This window comes from Triticum aestivum, chromosome 3A (genome assembly GCF_018294505.1).
Source record: "Triticum aestivum cultivar Chinese Spring chromosome 3A, IWGSC CS RefSeq v2.1, whole genome shotgun sequence".
In the NCBI taxonomy this organism is placed as follows: domain Eukaryota; kingdom Viridiplantae; phylum Streptophyta; class Magnoliopsida; order Poales; family Poaceae; genus Triticum; species Triticum aestivum.
Genome location: NC_057800.1, coordinates 539,825,243 through 539,841,243, shown reverse-complemented (window position 1 = coordinate 539,841,243; position 16,001 = coordinate 539,825,243). Strand labels below are relative to the sequence as shown.

Here is a 16,001-nt window from a genome sequence, read left to right as displayed (position 1 = left end):
CCAAGGCGAGGGAGGGAGCCCTACGCTTCGTGACCCGTTGCATCACACTTAGGGCTCAGGTGTGCACTATGCTCGCTCTTGGACGTTGCTCGTGTCCCGACTCCCGACTCCCGATCGATCGTCGTGAGCAGCGCGTATCCACTGTTTCCCTCTGTGATCCCATCTCATCGCTATGGGTCCATATTGACTTCACCCCGCTAGATTATTATGCCATTTCCAAAATGTGATCACACAAGTATCTTGCCAGATCCGAAAACAGGTCGACCATGCAGGTGAACGTGTCACGATCGATTGGCTTTGCCATGCGTGCCTGCTGCTACTTCTCGGCCCGTCGTGTGGGGGCAAAAATATAGTACATCTTTTTATCTCAAACCATGCTTTGCACCAGAACACCTGTGACTTTGCAAGGCAAAGGTGATGCTAACTCGGCAGCAGTACCACTCTCAGTGCGGGCGCTTATTAGGTGAGCGACACACATCCCACGCTAACTAGTTATAGTTGGGCTACAGGTGATTATCAGGCGCAACGTCTTTGTTGCACGAGCTGACAATCTTGTGTGTGATTATATGGCATGGGTTCTCCGCTGCAAAGAGCTGCTCCCCCCGTGCACAGCCTGATCTCCGACGATCTTGTGTGTGATTCACATTTTTTGACTCGCAAATCCAACCTCCCTCGCGGCCTCCTGTCCCCTTAATAACGAGCTCTGTACTTGATTGGTAATGGGGTCAGGGCGATTGCGCGCCTTCCCTGCCAACACTGATTTCACACCCTATCTGCCGTGCTTAAGCGCTTTCCCTTCCAAAAATCCAACGCTTGCCTCCATTAGCTGCTGTCCTGCGATCCTGTCCTGCTGCCGTATTTGGATTCTCTATACTAACTTGGTACTGCCGCCTCCTCTTTATCCTGCCGGTTTGCCTAGCTTCAAATGTGTGGCGGTACACGTCAATGCAACCCCAGTACTATTCCTAGCAGCTAGCAAGAGCATTTCAAAGAGTAAATAAAATGGATCAAAAGGCTAGTAGTACCACTACCTTGCAGATATCGGTTTTCGCCCGATTTTCCGTTAATTAACCGGACAATTCTCTTCTTCTTAATTAATCGACGAGGCAAATATTTTGCCTCCGTTTCGAAAAACTACCTTGCAGATAAACATTGGTACAGTAGGAAACATTCTTCAGAACCGCATACTCTAATCTGAATCTAGCTGCTTCAAAAGGCGAGGAGTACGAACTGCTCGCTGCAAAAGCGAGTAAAGTTGGCGTGGCTGGACCCTGAAGCATGTGCAGCTTAATGTTACACAGACAGACGGTGTAAACTAAGTCAAAGCCTGATTGCTTCAAAACTCTTTTTTTTTGCCTCAAAAGCGCCGTGAGCATCGCCCCGTCTGTGTCTGAAATCACTCGCTCGCTCGTCCGTCCGTCCGGAATTCGTCACGTCAAAACCCCCACCAACGCGCTGGCGCTGGTACGAGCTCTATTGCTCACCAGATGCGTGTCCGTGATACGCGGTGCTGTTTCTCCGTCGGCAGTTTCTCCCAAGCGGCCAAACAGTCACGGAGGAAGCCATCTCCGTGCCACCGTACCACAAGCAAGGAGCAGCAAGCAGCGAGTGATCACCGACGGTCAGATCGCCGGACGAGCGGTGGCTCATCAGTCCCACACGGGACACGCTCGCAGGCCTCCTTTTCGTGCAAGTTGCCACACGGTGTGGGGGCAGTGGCACGGCCGCGGCTCCACCCTCGCCAAGCTGGTCCTTTCGCCCTCGGCTCGGCGCCATGGCGCTTCGAACACAGTACACCGCAGATGTTCACGTACACACATACACATTCATCCCTACGAGCATCCTGCCACAGGAATCCAAACCCAGTGCTACCAGTAACGTTCCAATCCATCCGCATTAACGCCGGGCCGAGGGTGCGCCACCAACCAGTCGAGGTCGGGGCCTGCGCTGCGTGCGTCGCGTGGCACCGGCGCTCGGGCCGGCTGCGTCCCGTTGCTTGCTCCAGCGATTCTGATTTCTCCCGTTCGAATTTGAATCGCCACTGCACCGCACCGGCCCGGTCACCTTTACGGAACCCGGCGCCCCTCTCCTCCATTTATTAATCCCGTTTTCCACGAGAGAGAGTGGAGTAGTGGACTGACTCGTGGTGACTCCTTTTCTTCCCCGCGCCGCTGTGCCGCCTGCTCCTCGCCCGCCCGCCTTTCCACCACCCCCGTCCCTCTCCCTCGTGCTCCTCTCCTCTTCTCCTAGGACGACGCGCTGCAGACGGCGAGGCTAGCAGCCAGGGGCCGGGCGGGGCAACGGGCGCCGGCCATGCCGAGATCCAGGTGCGTGCGGTGCCCACTTCCTTCCCTCCAATGTCCGGTGTCGGTTTCGCTCCTTGCTCAGCCATGCACGCCGTTGGTGCGCATTTAATCTCCCAGGGGGTCCGAGCTGCCGCAGCGGGCGTCGCCGCGCGCGCCGCTGCACCTCAAGACCACCGCCTCCTCCGAGGCCAATGGCGCGCACCACCGCCTCCTCGTCGACCGCAGCAGCCCCAAGGTCGCCGACCGCCACTCGCCCCGCAGCCCGCTGCCCGAGGTACGCTGCTGTTTCTCAGTTGTTTACGCTCTGCTCTGCCTATGCTCGCCATTTGATCTGGCGACGGCGGCGCCATTTGCAGAAGAAGCGCGCGGGCACTCGGGTGGCGGAGCTGGAGACCAAGCTGGGGAAGGTGCAGGACGAGCTCAAGAAGCTGCGGGAGCAGCTCGTCTCCGCGGAGGCCGCCAAGAAGGACGCGCAGGTCGCGCTCGAGGAGGCCAAGAAGCACGTCGGCGCCAAGGGGAGCCCCAAGCCGCCGGCGTCTCCTCCCTCCCCCGCCCCTCTACCGGTCCAAGACGAGAAGAAAACCGAGGAGGTGAAGATCGTTGAAGAACCGGCGGCCGAGGAAGCGGAGGAGGAGGAGAGCAGCATAAACTCCCCGGCGACCGATGTGTTCGAGGTCGTCCCGACCGAGTCGGGCGACAAGGAGAACCAGAGCGCGCTCGTCGCCGAGGACAGCGAGGAGGTGAGCTGTGGAGACAAGGCGGCACTGGCCGATGCCGAGGAGGATGTGGAAGTGGAGGAGACCAAGACCATGATTGAGGAGGACAAGAAGGACTCCGCGGCCGCCATTGAAGGCGGCGAAAAGGAGAACCCGGAGGTCGTGGAGCTCAAGGCCCAGCTGATTGCCAAGGAGATGGAAGTCGCCGTGCTCACGGCCGACAATGCGGAGCTCAAGAAGCAGGCCGACGAGGCCGCGGCGGCGGTCAAGAGGGCTGACGAGGAGGCTGTGGCCAAGGCTTTCCTCATCGAGCAGGAGCTCAAGGAGAACGCGGCGCGGGAGGCCCGGATGGGCGAGCAGCTGAGGGCGTCCGAGGCCGCGCGCGAGGCGCTGGACGCCGAGATGCGGCGCCTGCGCGTGCAGACCGAGCAGTGGCGCAAGGCGGCCGAGGCGGCCGCCGCGGTGATCGGCGGGGACGCGCACCTCGTCGGTCACCATGGCCTCGCCGGCAATGGAAGCAACGGGTGGGGGTCCCCGGCGACGATGCCGGACGACGGCGACGACGAGGGGTTCGGCAGCAAGCGGAAGGGCGCCGGCATCCGGATGCTCGGCGACCTGTGGAAGAAGAAGGGCAACAAGTGAGAAGGCGACGACCAGGCTTGCATATCTGTGTAATGCCCAACGCTCGTCTCTCTCGGGTCACAGATCCACAGTTCGCTCGCGACGGCGAGCTAGCTCAGCTCAGCTCGCGCTCTAGCTCCATGCATGCTTGGATCGATGCGCTGATGTTTACTGCATTTTGGTTCGGATTTCGCTTATGTTTGTACGATGATGAGATGATGTTCGTGAGATTAAACTCTGTTTGGTGCTCCCGTCGTGAGCTGTATGATGATGATCGATGGCTTGATGCTGTATTGCTGTTGGCTGCTGTTGCCCATTGTAAGATGCAGTTCGGCGTTATCTTGGATTCTGTTGAAGCTATAACCAGATTGTATGCTTCACGATTTTTTGATGATTATAGGGTCTGCCTACTTCATGATTGTTGATGATTGTAGCGTCTGCTTACTTAACGACTGCTGATGACGGTTTTGGATTTTGGATCCAGTTATTGATGATCGTTTTGGAGTTTTGGATTGAGTTGATGATGAGAGGATTTTTGGGAGATGCGGCCAAAGATTTGAGCAGCACGCCCAGTCAGTCCCAGGTAATAATTTTTGAAATGGCCCGGCGTCAAAGGTCTCCCCTCCTGGACCACAGGCTGAGGCTGAAACCAAAAATAACCCTTTGCACTTTGCAGCGCCACACTGCAAAAGGTGCGAGGCGCTGGGCCACGCACGAAATCTGCGAAAGGCGTACGCGTGGGCCGTGTGGTACGTGAATGATCGAGCTGCTCAGAGCAAGCGTTGTCGATTAGGACTCGCTACACCACCATTATCCTAGCATTGTCTCAAAAAAAACCATTATCCTAGCAAATCCAAAAAAAATACACGAAATCGATAGGCTAGGGTCGCTCAGACGCTCGCTTGGCTGGCAAGCAAATCAATCAGCAATTATCGAATAATAAAGATCTATGATCCGGTGAAGAAAAGCTGGGAGGAGATTAGGAGTCAAGGATGGTGGGCCGAGCTGGGCTGCCTTTGGGTTTGGGACGATAAGCTTCAGCGGTGCAGTGCGCACACAGCGGATCGATTTCAAAACTGTGGAAGCCCGCTGCTGCGATGCGGCAGCGGCAGAGGCAGAGGCAGACACTGCGTGCTCACAGTCATAGGAACGGGCAGCGCCAAAGGCTGATGAAAGGCAGGCAGCTGGTGCAATGCGATGGCATGGCACAGGGGCGCGAGAGGCGGAGGAGGGAGGCACGCGGTCGCAGCGAGCGCTCGGCTCGGCTTTGCCCGTCGCGCGCACGCAGACGCAGGCGCAGGACATGAGTGGCATGTCCGCTAGCTGTTGGAGCTGTGCTGCCGCCTGGCCCATGGGCTCCGCCGCGCAGGCTGTTCCAGACAGTCCACACACGCACACACATAGTACGTGTCTGTCTGTCCGGCGTGGCCCGACCCTCCGTCGTCGCCCGCTGCCATTGATGAGGACAGCCCGGTGGCAGGTAGCCAGCCAGCCAGCCGGCCGGCCGCTCGCATGCATGCACGGCGCCGGGAGTTCAGACCTGGCCCCTGGCCCAACTCCTCGGCTTGCATCGCATGCATGCATGGTCCGGTCCAGCGGCTCGGCCGACCGGCTTTATTGTCATGCGTGTTGGTGCCGGTGGCCGCTGGCCCGGTCGCCGGAGTGGTTGCGCCGGTTTATTGGCGTCCACCGCGCCTGTCTCTCTCTGTACGACGCGAGGAAATGTGCACTTGCTCCATGTGATGTGCCCAAAACGAGCTAGGACGAGAGATACATGCATGCACGGTACCACTTGAAACTTGAAAGCTCGGCTCTTTGCTGTAACCATGCACGTGCTGGTTGGTGGCCGTGTGCCGCGCCGTTTCTCGGCATCTGACCGTGGAAACATGCATGACAAGCATTCTGCAATAGCATGGCTCGTCCAGATAAAGGCGGAGAAAATCTATCGCAGTGTACGTACATCGTCGCTAGGTTTTACTTGGGGGTGGACGGTTTCAGAAGTTTTGCGATGCTGGGGATCGGGAGACATGCCAAGGTGTTGGTTGGTTCCTGGTAGAGGGGCCTTGTGGTAATGCGCGCGCTGTAAACGTATGTAGCACGCACAGTGTCGACGATCGCGACTGCACCGGCCATGGCCCATGGGCCATGGGGATGGGGGGGCACACATTTTCTGGTTCGTGGAGCAGTGTGGCTCCGTATTAATGTTGTGGCCTTTGCTCTGCGTGGTGTAGGCCACAGCCAACACGCGCAGCTAGTCTCGGTACAGACCACGCAAGGTTCCCACGTTCAAGTGTGGATCGCGGGTGTGGATCGGAGGGCACCTTTCTCAAATGACAGGTGATTGATTGCCAACTGAGCCTAGTTAGCTTCTTTGTGATGGACCAGGGGCGGTTGTGGTGACTTCTTTAATTTTACAATAATATTTCGGCTTAGTTTTTTGAGATGCTCACAGGGATAGGGCATGTGCGTCTGGGTTCATAGGGAATAATTGCATGTGCGTATATAGTGGCAGAGCGTGATGAGCAACTAAAGGGGGCCGGGGGAGGGGGGGGGGGATTTGTTGAAACTAAAAGAGAAATATGCAGGAGAAGTCGGAACATAGGCGTGTCTCGCAACATAAAAATTGTTACCTGAAACGATAATTCGATATTCATTGTTGCTTCTTAGGCTCAAGTTTCTTTAATTGATATAACGGTTGACTGATTTAACATTCAATGGTCCGAATCATGTTTCTTTAGTTTATGCAACAGGTTAACCCTCATGGGTAGCAAATAGAACATGTGAGTCAAGTTTCCATGGCAATCATGATTCACATGTACTTTGCACCTTCAGTTGTTTGGCAGGAGTTCACTTTCATAGATTGTCATCGCCGTGGGCTTCGGCCGTGGCACGCAGCACATCAGCAACACAGGAAGGGAGCAATTGTTCCATGCATATGTAGGAGCAACATCAGACAACGACGCAACGGTTGGTTAGCAATTGATGCCTCGATGCAGCAGTCTAAAAAGGGGAGATCACTATGGCGGAGAAACATGATAAAGGAATTGGGACGAGGCGTAGAAATCAAATCTCCATGGAGGGAAGTGGTCCGAGACACCATTTCTTTCTGTCGGCGTTATGGAAACGGGGTCCCCAGACTTGCCTGCCTATGACCTGCGGCGTGGCTCGAGTGGGGGCCCAGTGCGGCCCAGCTTCATCAGCTCAAACTCAAGACCCTCGCAAGGGGCCAAGCCTTGCGGGACGGCGACAGGAGGCTTTCTCAGGAGCAGCCTCATCACGCAGGCTCGCGAGGAGGCGGAGAGATCAAGACAGGGGTGCCTCGCGAGGAGCCCGTGACGCAAGCCATGACGATCGAGATTAGGCGGGTGCCGGCCTGCGCAGTGTCCTTGTTTCCCCTTCGGTGCAAAGAGAGCAAGCACATGCCAAGGCATCGGGCAAAGGTTACCATTCCGGTGCAACGAGACCAAGACCAGCAGAGCGGCAGGACGGAGGTCACCGTGGAGCCCAAGACGGCGTCATCACCAGTGCTTTCGGCAGCCGAAGACCACCTTTGGTCAGGATAACTTGTACTAGATGTTCCCTTTCAAAATGACCAATTGTTGACGCCCTTCCCACTTATTTTTTAGGAAAAGAACCAGGGTCTCTATAAATAGGACTAACCATCATAGAGAGAGGGAGGAAGAAGAAAAGGGGGGAAAAGAGAAGAGGGGGAAAAAGAAAAAGAAAGAAAGAGAGAAGAGAAAAAGAGAGAGATCCGGACCAAGTAGCACACATTGCATCAGCTCAAGAACACCTCTCGCGAGGCCGTTCTGCCCCTTGTATTGTTCATCATCAGCCTCTGAGGCAATCCACCACGCCACACACTGGAGTAGAGTATTACACCACATCGATGGTCCGAACCAGTATAAACCTCGTGTCCTTTGTGTGTTCTTTTTTCCAGCCTAGATTTCTTGCGAGCCGTAGAAACGCGAGTCGGTAGGGGAAAGATCTCCGTGCGCACCCCAGAGTTTGAACCTTAAGGGTCTGCCGGAACCCAAAATCCGACATTTGGCGCGCCAGGTAGGGGTGCGCCGGAATCTTTCTTCCGTTGTTCGCGTGTAATCTTTCGTGGTGTCTATGGCTGACGCTCGTCGGGCTCGCGCCGAGCGCCGGGCTGCTCTCGCCACCCGCGTCGCCCAGACGGCGCCCGTCGGCGGACGCCCTCGTCGTTCCCCGTCGCCTGCCGCCAACGCCGCCACCGGCCCGACGGGGAACGAGCAGCAGGCCTCGTCCCAGCATTCTTCGGTGCGGCGGGAGGGCCGCACCACAACCCCATCACTGACTCCAGCCGGTTCGTCGTCCCACGCCCGTCGCGCCCCCACGGACGTGCACGCCGCGCTACTCCTGGCAAGAGAGCTCCTGCACTACCGCCCCGTTGACGACCTTTACGAGGACTGGCTCGCCCGCATCATCGAGCTCGTCAGCGCCGCAGGGGGCTCTCCTTTGCCGTCCCTCTTGCTGCCTCGCCCTCCATTCCGTGCAGGGGGCGAGGATCAGGAGGCGCCTTCGCCACCTCCTCCCCAAGAAGGCGCCCTGGCTCCAAGGCGCGCAGCCCCAGGGCGAGAGCCTGCACGTCCGGCGCCTGCGCGGCAAGAAGGGAGCTGCCAAGAGATCCCTCGTCCCCAAGAAGGTGCTCGCGCGCTCCCAGCACCGGCGCACCAAGATCGCGTCCCTGCGCCTCCACGCTGAGACCCTGCGCTGCTCCAAGCGGCGGCGCGTGGTAATCACCAGGAGCAGGCCCATCACCAGCAAAGGGCGTCGGCGGCCACAGCAGGCCGCCATGCCTTCACCCCCGAGCTACGCGGCGTCACATGGCCAGGCAAGTTCAAGCCTGATCTGCTCCCTCGCTACGATGGCACGGCAGACCCCGCGGAATTCCTGCAACTCTACGAGCTGGGCATCGAAGCCGCCAACAGAGACGAAAAGGTCATGGCGAACTGGTTTCCCATGTCGCTCAAGGACGATTCTCGCACCTGGCTCCTAAACCTGGCTCTCGGCACGATCTCCTCCTGGGACGAGATGCGCACTCGCTTCATCGCCAACTTCCAGGGCACTCGCGATCGTCCCCCAGCCATAAGCGACATGCGCCACATCAAGCAACAACCAGGGGAAACCCTGCAGAAATACATCCAGCGCTTCAACAACGCTCGCCTCAAGATCCCCAAGGTGACTGAGGAAGCCATTATCTTAGCCTTCTCCGACGGCGTGCGCGACATCAAGATGAAGGAGGAGCTGGCAATCCATGAAGACTTGTGCACATCCCTAGAGCTGTTCAACTTGGCGACCAAGTGCGCCAGGGCTGAGGAAGGACGCCTCTCCCTCCTCGAGCTCCCAGCTGCCGACCCAGAAGAGAAAAATCCCAAGGCCAAGGACGTGAAGCGTAAGGGAGCTGCCGTGCTCGCAGCGGAACCAGACACCAAGCGAGGCAGGGACCAGCCCGAGTCATCCAAGGGCAGCCGATACTGCGTGTACCACGACATCCACACCCACAACACCAACGAACGCTAAGAGCTCAGGGCCGTGCGAGATGGGTGTATCGGCCGACGCCCCGAGCGCAACGACAGGGGCTATGGCCGAGGAGGAGTAAGAGGTGGAGGGCGATGGGAAGACCGTGGCCCTCGCCAAGGGTGGCGTGACCGACCTCGCAAGGATCGCTGACAGGACCAGCTTCACGAGGGAGGCTGGACATACAGACAAAGAATAACTCCTTCACCCCCACCATAGCGATAGTACACGCACTTGTCACCATCATTTACTACAAAGCCGGCAGTAGTTAATGTTCTTTCAAACTTTTCATGCCACTCTTTAGGAGCTTGTTTAAGGCCATATAAAGACTTTAATAACTTGCACACCTTTCCTTCCTGACCAGGTACTACAAAACCATCTGGCTGATCCATGTAAATTTCCTCCTTCAACTCTCCATTGAGGAAAACTGTCTTAACGTCCATTTGATGAACGAGAAGACCATGTGAGGCAGCCAGTGATAGTAGCACCCGAATTGTGGTCAGTCTAGCCACGGGTGAGTAAGTATCAAAGAAGTCTTCACCTTCTTTCTGGGTATAACCCTTGGCCACAAGCCGTGCCTTGTACTTTTCAATCGTACCATCAGGTCTAAGCTTCTTCTTGAACACCCACTTACATCCTACAGGTTTGCACTCATAAGGACGGTCGGTGATCTCCCAGGTACCGTTAGCGAACGTGGAATCCATCTCGCTACGTACAACTTCCTTCCAGTAGTCAACATCAGGAGATGCATAGGCTTCTAAAATAGTCCTGGGTGTGTTATCCACGAGGTACACAATGAAATCATCACCAAAGGACTTTGCAGTCCTTTGTCTCTTACTCCTCACAGGAGTTCCATTGTCACCCTCAACAGGATTCTCAACGTGTTCCATCGCAATGGTGGGTTCAGGAATTACAGTGAATTCCTCACTAGATGGAGTAGGTATCTCCTGATTTGATGAACTCGACATATCCTTCATAGGAAATATGTCCTCAAAGAAAGTTGCATCATTCGACTCCATAATCGTACCAACATGCATATCGAATACCTCAGATTTTATTATCAAAAATCTATAGCCGATGCTATGAAAAGCATAGCCCAGAAGAACACAATCCACGGTTTTTGGTCCAAGCTTGCGCTTCTTGGGAATTGGTATATTGACTTTCGCCAAACAACCCCAAGTACATAGGTAAGAGAGTTTCAACCTTTTCCTTTCCCATTCCTCAAATGGAGTCATGGTCTTATGCTTTGTGGGAACTCGGTTTAGGACATGACACGCAGTCATTAGCGCCTCCCCCCCACCATTCCTTGGATAGACCCGAAGTGTCTAACATGGTTTTAACCATATTAGTTAGAGTTCGGTTCTTTCTTTCGGCTACCCCATTTGACTGGGGTGAGTAGGGAGGCGTCCTCTCATGGATTATACCATGTTCCGCACAAAACAGATCAAATTCATTGGAAAAATACTCTCCACCACGATCGGACCTAAGCCGTTTAATTTTTTGATCAAGTTGGTTCTCTACCTCAGCTTTATAGTTCTTGAATAAAGTCAAAGTCTCATCTTTTGATTTCAGAAGATACACATAACAATATTTAATGGAGTCATCAATCAACGTCATGAAGTATCTCTTTCCACCTTTTGTCAACACGCCATTCATCTCACAAAGATTAGAATGTATAAGCTCTAGTGGCGCCAAGTCTCTTACCTCTGCAGTCTTATGGGACTTGCGAGGTTGCTTAACTTACACACATACTTGGCACTTAGAGCCTTTGACAATAGAGATTTTCGGAATTAAATTCATATTGGCTAGACGTGTCATGCAACCAAAGTTAATGTGACAAAGTCGTGAATGTCAAATGTCAGACTCATTGTTGTGCCAAACATTATTAATAACTTTAGTGCAAATATCTGACAAAGACAGGCGGAACAAGCCTCCGTTCTCATAGCCTTTTTCAACAAATTCTCCATAATTAGAAATTACAACTTTATTGGATTCAAAAACCAACTTAAAACCATCTCGACATAAACAGGAACCGCTAACGAGATTTTTATTGATGGACACATGATGAACGTTCTTCAGATGCACGGTCTTCCCCGAAGTAAACTTCAGATCGACCGTACCAACACCTCGAACGATGGCATGTGACCCGTTCCCCATCAGCACGGGAGAAGTCCCAGTGGCCTGGTAAGAAGAAAACATGGAGGCGTCAGCACAAACATGTACATTGGCACCGGTGTCAATTAACCAATCAGGGGTTTGGAGTACTGAAAGGTGTTGGGGAACGTTGCAGAAAACAAAAATTTTCCTACTCGTTTCACCAAGATCATCTAGGAGTTCATCTAGCAACGAGTGATTAGATGCATCTACATACCTTTGTAGATCGCGAGCGGAAGCGTTCAAAAGAACGGTGATGATGTAGTCGTACTCGACGTGATCCAAATCATCGATGACCAGCGCCGAACGGACGGCACCTCCGCGTTCAACACACGTACGGAACAGCCACGTCTCCTCCTTCTTGATCCAGCAAGGGAGGGAGGAGAGGTTGAGGGAGATGGCACCAGCAGTAGCACGACGGCGTGGTGTTGATGGAGCTGCAGTACTCCGGCAGAGCTTCGCTAAGCACTATGGAGGTGGAGGAGGTGTTGGGGAGGGAGAAGGAGGCAACCAAAGGCCAAGGCGTTCAGGTATAAAGTCCCTCCTCTCCCCCACTATATATAGGAGGGCCAAGGGGGGGTGGCCGGCCCTAGGAGATCCAATCTCCTAGGGGGTGCGGCGGCCAAGGGGGGTTTCCCTCCCCCCCAAGGCACCTAGGAGGTGCCTTCCCCTCCTAGGACTCTTCCCCCTTCAAACCCTAGGCGCATGGGCCTATGTGGGGCTGGTGCCCTTGGCCCATTAGGCCAAGGCGCACCCCCTACAGCCCATGTGGCCCCCCCGGGACAGGTGGACCCACCCGGTGGACCCCCGGGACCCTTCCGGTGGTCCCGGTACAATACCGATAACCCCGAAACTTGTCCCGATGCCCGAAACAGGACTTCCCATATATAAATCTTTACCTCCGGACCATTCCGGAGCTCCTCGTGACGTCCGGGATCTCATCCGGGACTCCGAACAACATTCGGGTTACTGCATATACATATCCCTACAACCCTAGCGTAACTGAACCTTAAGTGTGTAGACCCTACGGGTTCGGGAGACAAGCAGACATGACCGAGACGACTCTCCGGTCAATAACCAACAGCGGGATCTGGATACCCATGTTGGCTCCCACATGCTCCACGATGATCTCATCGGATGAACCACGATGTCGAGGATTCTATCAACCCCGTACGCTATTCCCTTTGTCTATCGATATGTTACTTGCCCGAGATTCGATCGTCGGTATCCCAATACCTCGTTCAATCTCGTTACCGGCAAGTCACTTTACTCGTACCATAATGCATGATCCCGTGACCAGACACTTGGTCACTCTGAGCTCATTATGATGATGCATTACCGAGTGGGCCCAGTGATACCTCTCCGTCATATGGAGTGACAAATCCCAGTCTTGATCCATGTCACCCAACAGACACTTTCGGAGATACCCGTAGTCTACCTTTATAGTCACCCAGTTACGTTGTGACGTTTGGCATACCCAAAGCACTCCTACGGTATCCGGGAGTTACACGATCTCATGGTCTAAGGAAAAGATACTTTGACATTGCAAAACTCTAGCAAACGAACTATACGATCTTGTGCTATGTTTAGGATTGGGTCTCGTCCATCACATCATTCTCCCAATGATGTGATCTCGTTATCAATGACATCCAGTGTCCATAGTCAGGAAACCATGACTATCTGTTGATCAACGAGCTAGTCAACTAGAGGCTCACTAGGGACATGTTGGTGTCTGTTATTCACACATGCATTACGATTTCCGGATAACACAATTATAGCATGAATAAAGACAATTATCATGAACAAGGAAATATAATAATAATGCTTTTATTATTGCCTCTAGGGCATATTTCCAACAGCTTTGAGTTACAAATGTGAGCAACTGCACCGGTATCAAATACCCAGGAGCCACTACGGGCACTAGTAAGGTACACATCAATTACATGTATATCACATATACCTTTTGTTTTGCCGGCCTTCTTATCCGCTAAGTACTTAGGGCAGTTCCGCTTCCAGTGACCGCTCCCTTGCAATAAAAGCACTCAGTCTCGGGCTTGGGTCCATTCTTTGGCTTCTTCCCGGCAGCTTGCTTGCCGAGCGCGGCAACCTCCTTGCCGTCCTTCTTGAAGTTCTTTTTACCCTTGCCTTTCTTGAACTTAGTGGTTTTATTGACCATCAACACTTGATGTTCCTTCCTGACTTCTACCTCTGCTGATTTTAGCATAGCAAATACTTCAGGAATGGTCTTTTCCATCCCCTGCATATTGAAGTTCATCACAAAGCTCTTGTAGCTTGGTGGAAGCGACTGGAGGATTCTGTCAATGACCGCATCATCCGGGAGATTAACTCCCAGCTGAGTCAAGCGGTTATGCAACCCAGACATAGTGAGTATGTGCTCACTGACAGAATTGTTTTCCTCCATCTTACAGCTGAAGAATTTGTCGGAGACTTCATATCTCTCGACCCGGGCATGAGCTTGGAAAACCATTTTCAGCTCTTCGAACATCTCATATGCTCCATGTCTCTCAAAACGCTTTTGGAGCCCCGGCTCTAGGCTGTAAAGCATGCCGCACTGAACGAGGGAGTAGTCATCGAAACGTGCCTGCCAAGCGTTCATAACATCTTGTTCTGCGGGGAGAACGGGTGCGTCACCAAGCGGTGCTTGTAGGACATAATCTTTCTTGGCAGCTATGAGGATGATCCTCAGGTTCCGGACCCAGTCCGTATAGTTGCTGCCATCGTCTTTCAGCTTAGTTTTCTCTAGGAACGCGTTGAAGTTGAGGACTATGTTGGCCATTTGATCTACAAGACATATTGTAAAATATTTAGACTAAGTTCATGATAATTAAGTTCAACTAATCAAATTATTAGTGAACTCCCACTTAGATTAGACATCCCTCTAGTCATCTAAGTATTACATGATCCGAGTTAAACTAGACCATTTCCGATCATCACGTGAGACGGACTAGTCAACATCGGTGAACATCTTCATGTTGATCGTATCTTCTATACGACTCATGCTCGACCTTTCGGTCTTCTGTGTTCCGAGGCCATGTCTGTACATGCTAGGCTCGTCAAGTCAACCTAAGTGTTTGCATGTGTAAATCTGTCTTACACCCGTTGTATGTGAACGTCTGAATAAAACACCCGATCATCACGTGGTGTTTTGAAACAGCGAACTGTCGCAACGGTGCACAGTTAGGGGGGACACTTCTTGAATTTATTGTGAGGGATCATCTTATTTACTACCGTCGTTCTAAGTAAACAAGATGCAAAACATGATAAACATCACATGCAATCAAATAATAAACGTGACATGATATGGCCAATATCACATAGCTCCTTTGATCTCCATCTTGGGGCTCCATGATCATCTTGTCACCGGCTTGACACCATGATCTCCATCATCATGATCTCCATCATCGTGTCTCCATGAAGTTGCTCGCCAACTATTACTTCTACTACTATGGCTAACGCGTTTAGAAATAAAGTAAAGTAATTTACATGGCGTTTCTTGATGACACGCAGGTCATATAAAAGAATAAAGACAACTCCTATGGCTCCTGCCGGTTGTCATACTCATCGACATGCAAGTCGTGATTCCTATTACAATAGCATGAACATCTCATACATCACATATAGATCATTCATCATTCATCACAACTTTGGCCATATCATATCACAAACCACTTGCTGCAAAAACAAGTTAGACGTCCTCTAATTGTTGTTGCAAGTTTTACGTGGCTGAATTAGGGTTCTAGCAAGAACGTTTTCTTACCTACGTTAAAGCCACAACGTGATTTGTCAACTTCTATTTACCCTTCATAAGGACCCTGTTCATCGATTCCGCTCCAACTAAAGTAGGAGAGACAGACACCCGCCAGCCACCTTATGCAACTAGTGCATGTTAGTCGGTGGAACCGGTCTCACGTAAGCGTACGTGTAAGGTTGGTCCGGGCCGCTTCATCCCACAATACCGCTGAAGCAAGAAAGGACTAGTAACAGCAAGAAAGTTGACAAATCTACGCCCACAACAAATTGTGTTCTACTCGCGCAAGAAGAACTACGCATAGACCTAGCTCATGATGCCACTGATGGGGAACGTTGCAGAAAACAAAAATTTTCCTACTCGTTTCACCAAGATCATCTAGGAGTTCATCTAGCAACGAGTGATTAGATGCATCTACATACCTTTGTAGATCGCGCACGGAAGCGTTCAAAAGAACGGTGATGATGTAGTCGTACTCGACGTGATCCAAATCACCGATGACCAGCGCCGAACGGACGGCACCTCCGCGTTCAACACACGTACGGGACGGGAGACGTCTCCTCCTTCTTGATCCAGCAAGGGGGGAGGAGAGGTTGATGAAGATCCAGCAGCACGACGGCGTGGTGGTGGATGCAGGGCGTCACAGCAGCAGGGCTTCGCCGAGACTACGAGGGAGAGACGTAACGGGGGGAGATGGAGGCGCCAGGGGCTGGTCTGAAATCCCTCCTCTCCCCCCACTATATATATCTTCATAACCCTAGTGTCACCGAACCTTAAGTGTGTAGACCCTACGGGTTCGGGAGACAAGCAGACATGACCGAGACGACTCTCCGGTCAATAACCAACAGCGGGATCTGGATACCCATGTTGGCTCCCACATGCTCCACGATG

The 16,001-nt window shown here is 53.1% G+C and overlaps 1 protein-coding gene across 1 annotated transcript; it reads left to right on the top strand.

Moving 5' to 3' along the window:
- Positions 1–1,918: 1,918 nt before the first annotated feature.
- On the top strand, positions 1,919–4,068 carry LOC123062099 (interactor of constitutive active ROPs 1). Its single transcript, XM_044485440.1, has 3 exons — positions 1,919–2,327; positions 2,424–2,580; positions 2,663–4,068. Exons 1-3 carry the CDS (start codon positions 2,314–2,316, stop codon positions 3,662–3,664), a joined length of 1,173 nt encoding a protein of 390 aa, XP_044341375.1. The 5' UTR covers positions 1,919–2,313; the 3' UTR covers positions 3,665–4,068.
- The last annotated feature ends 11,933 nt before the right edge of the window (positions 4,069–16,001 follow it).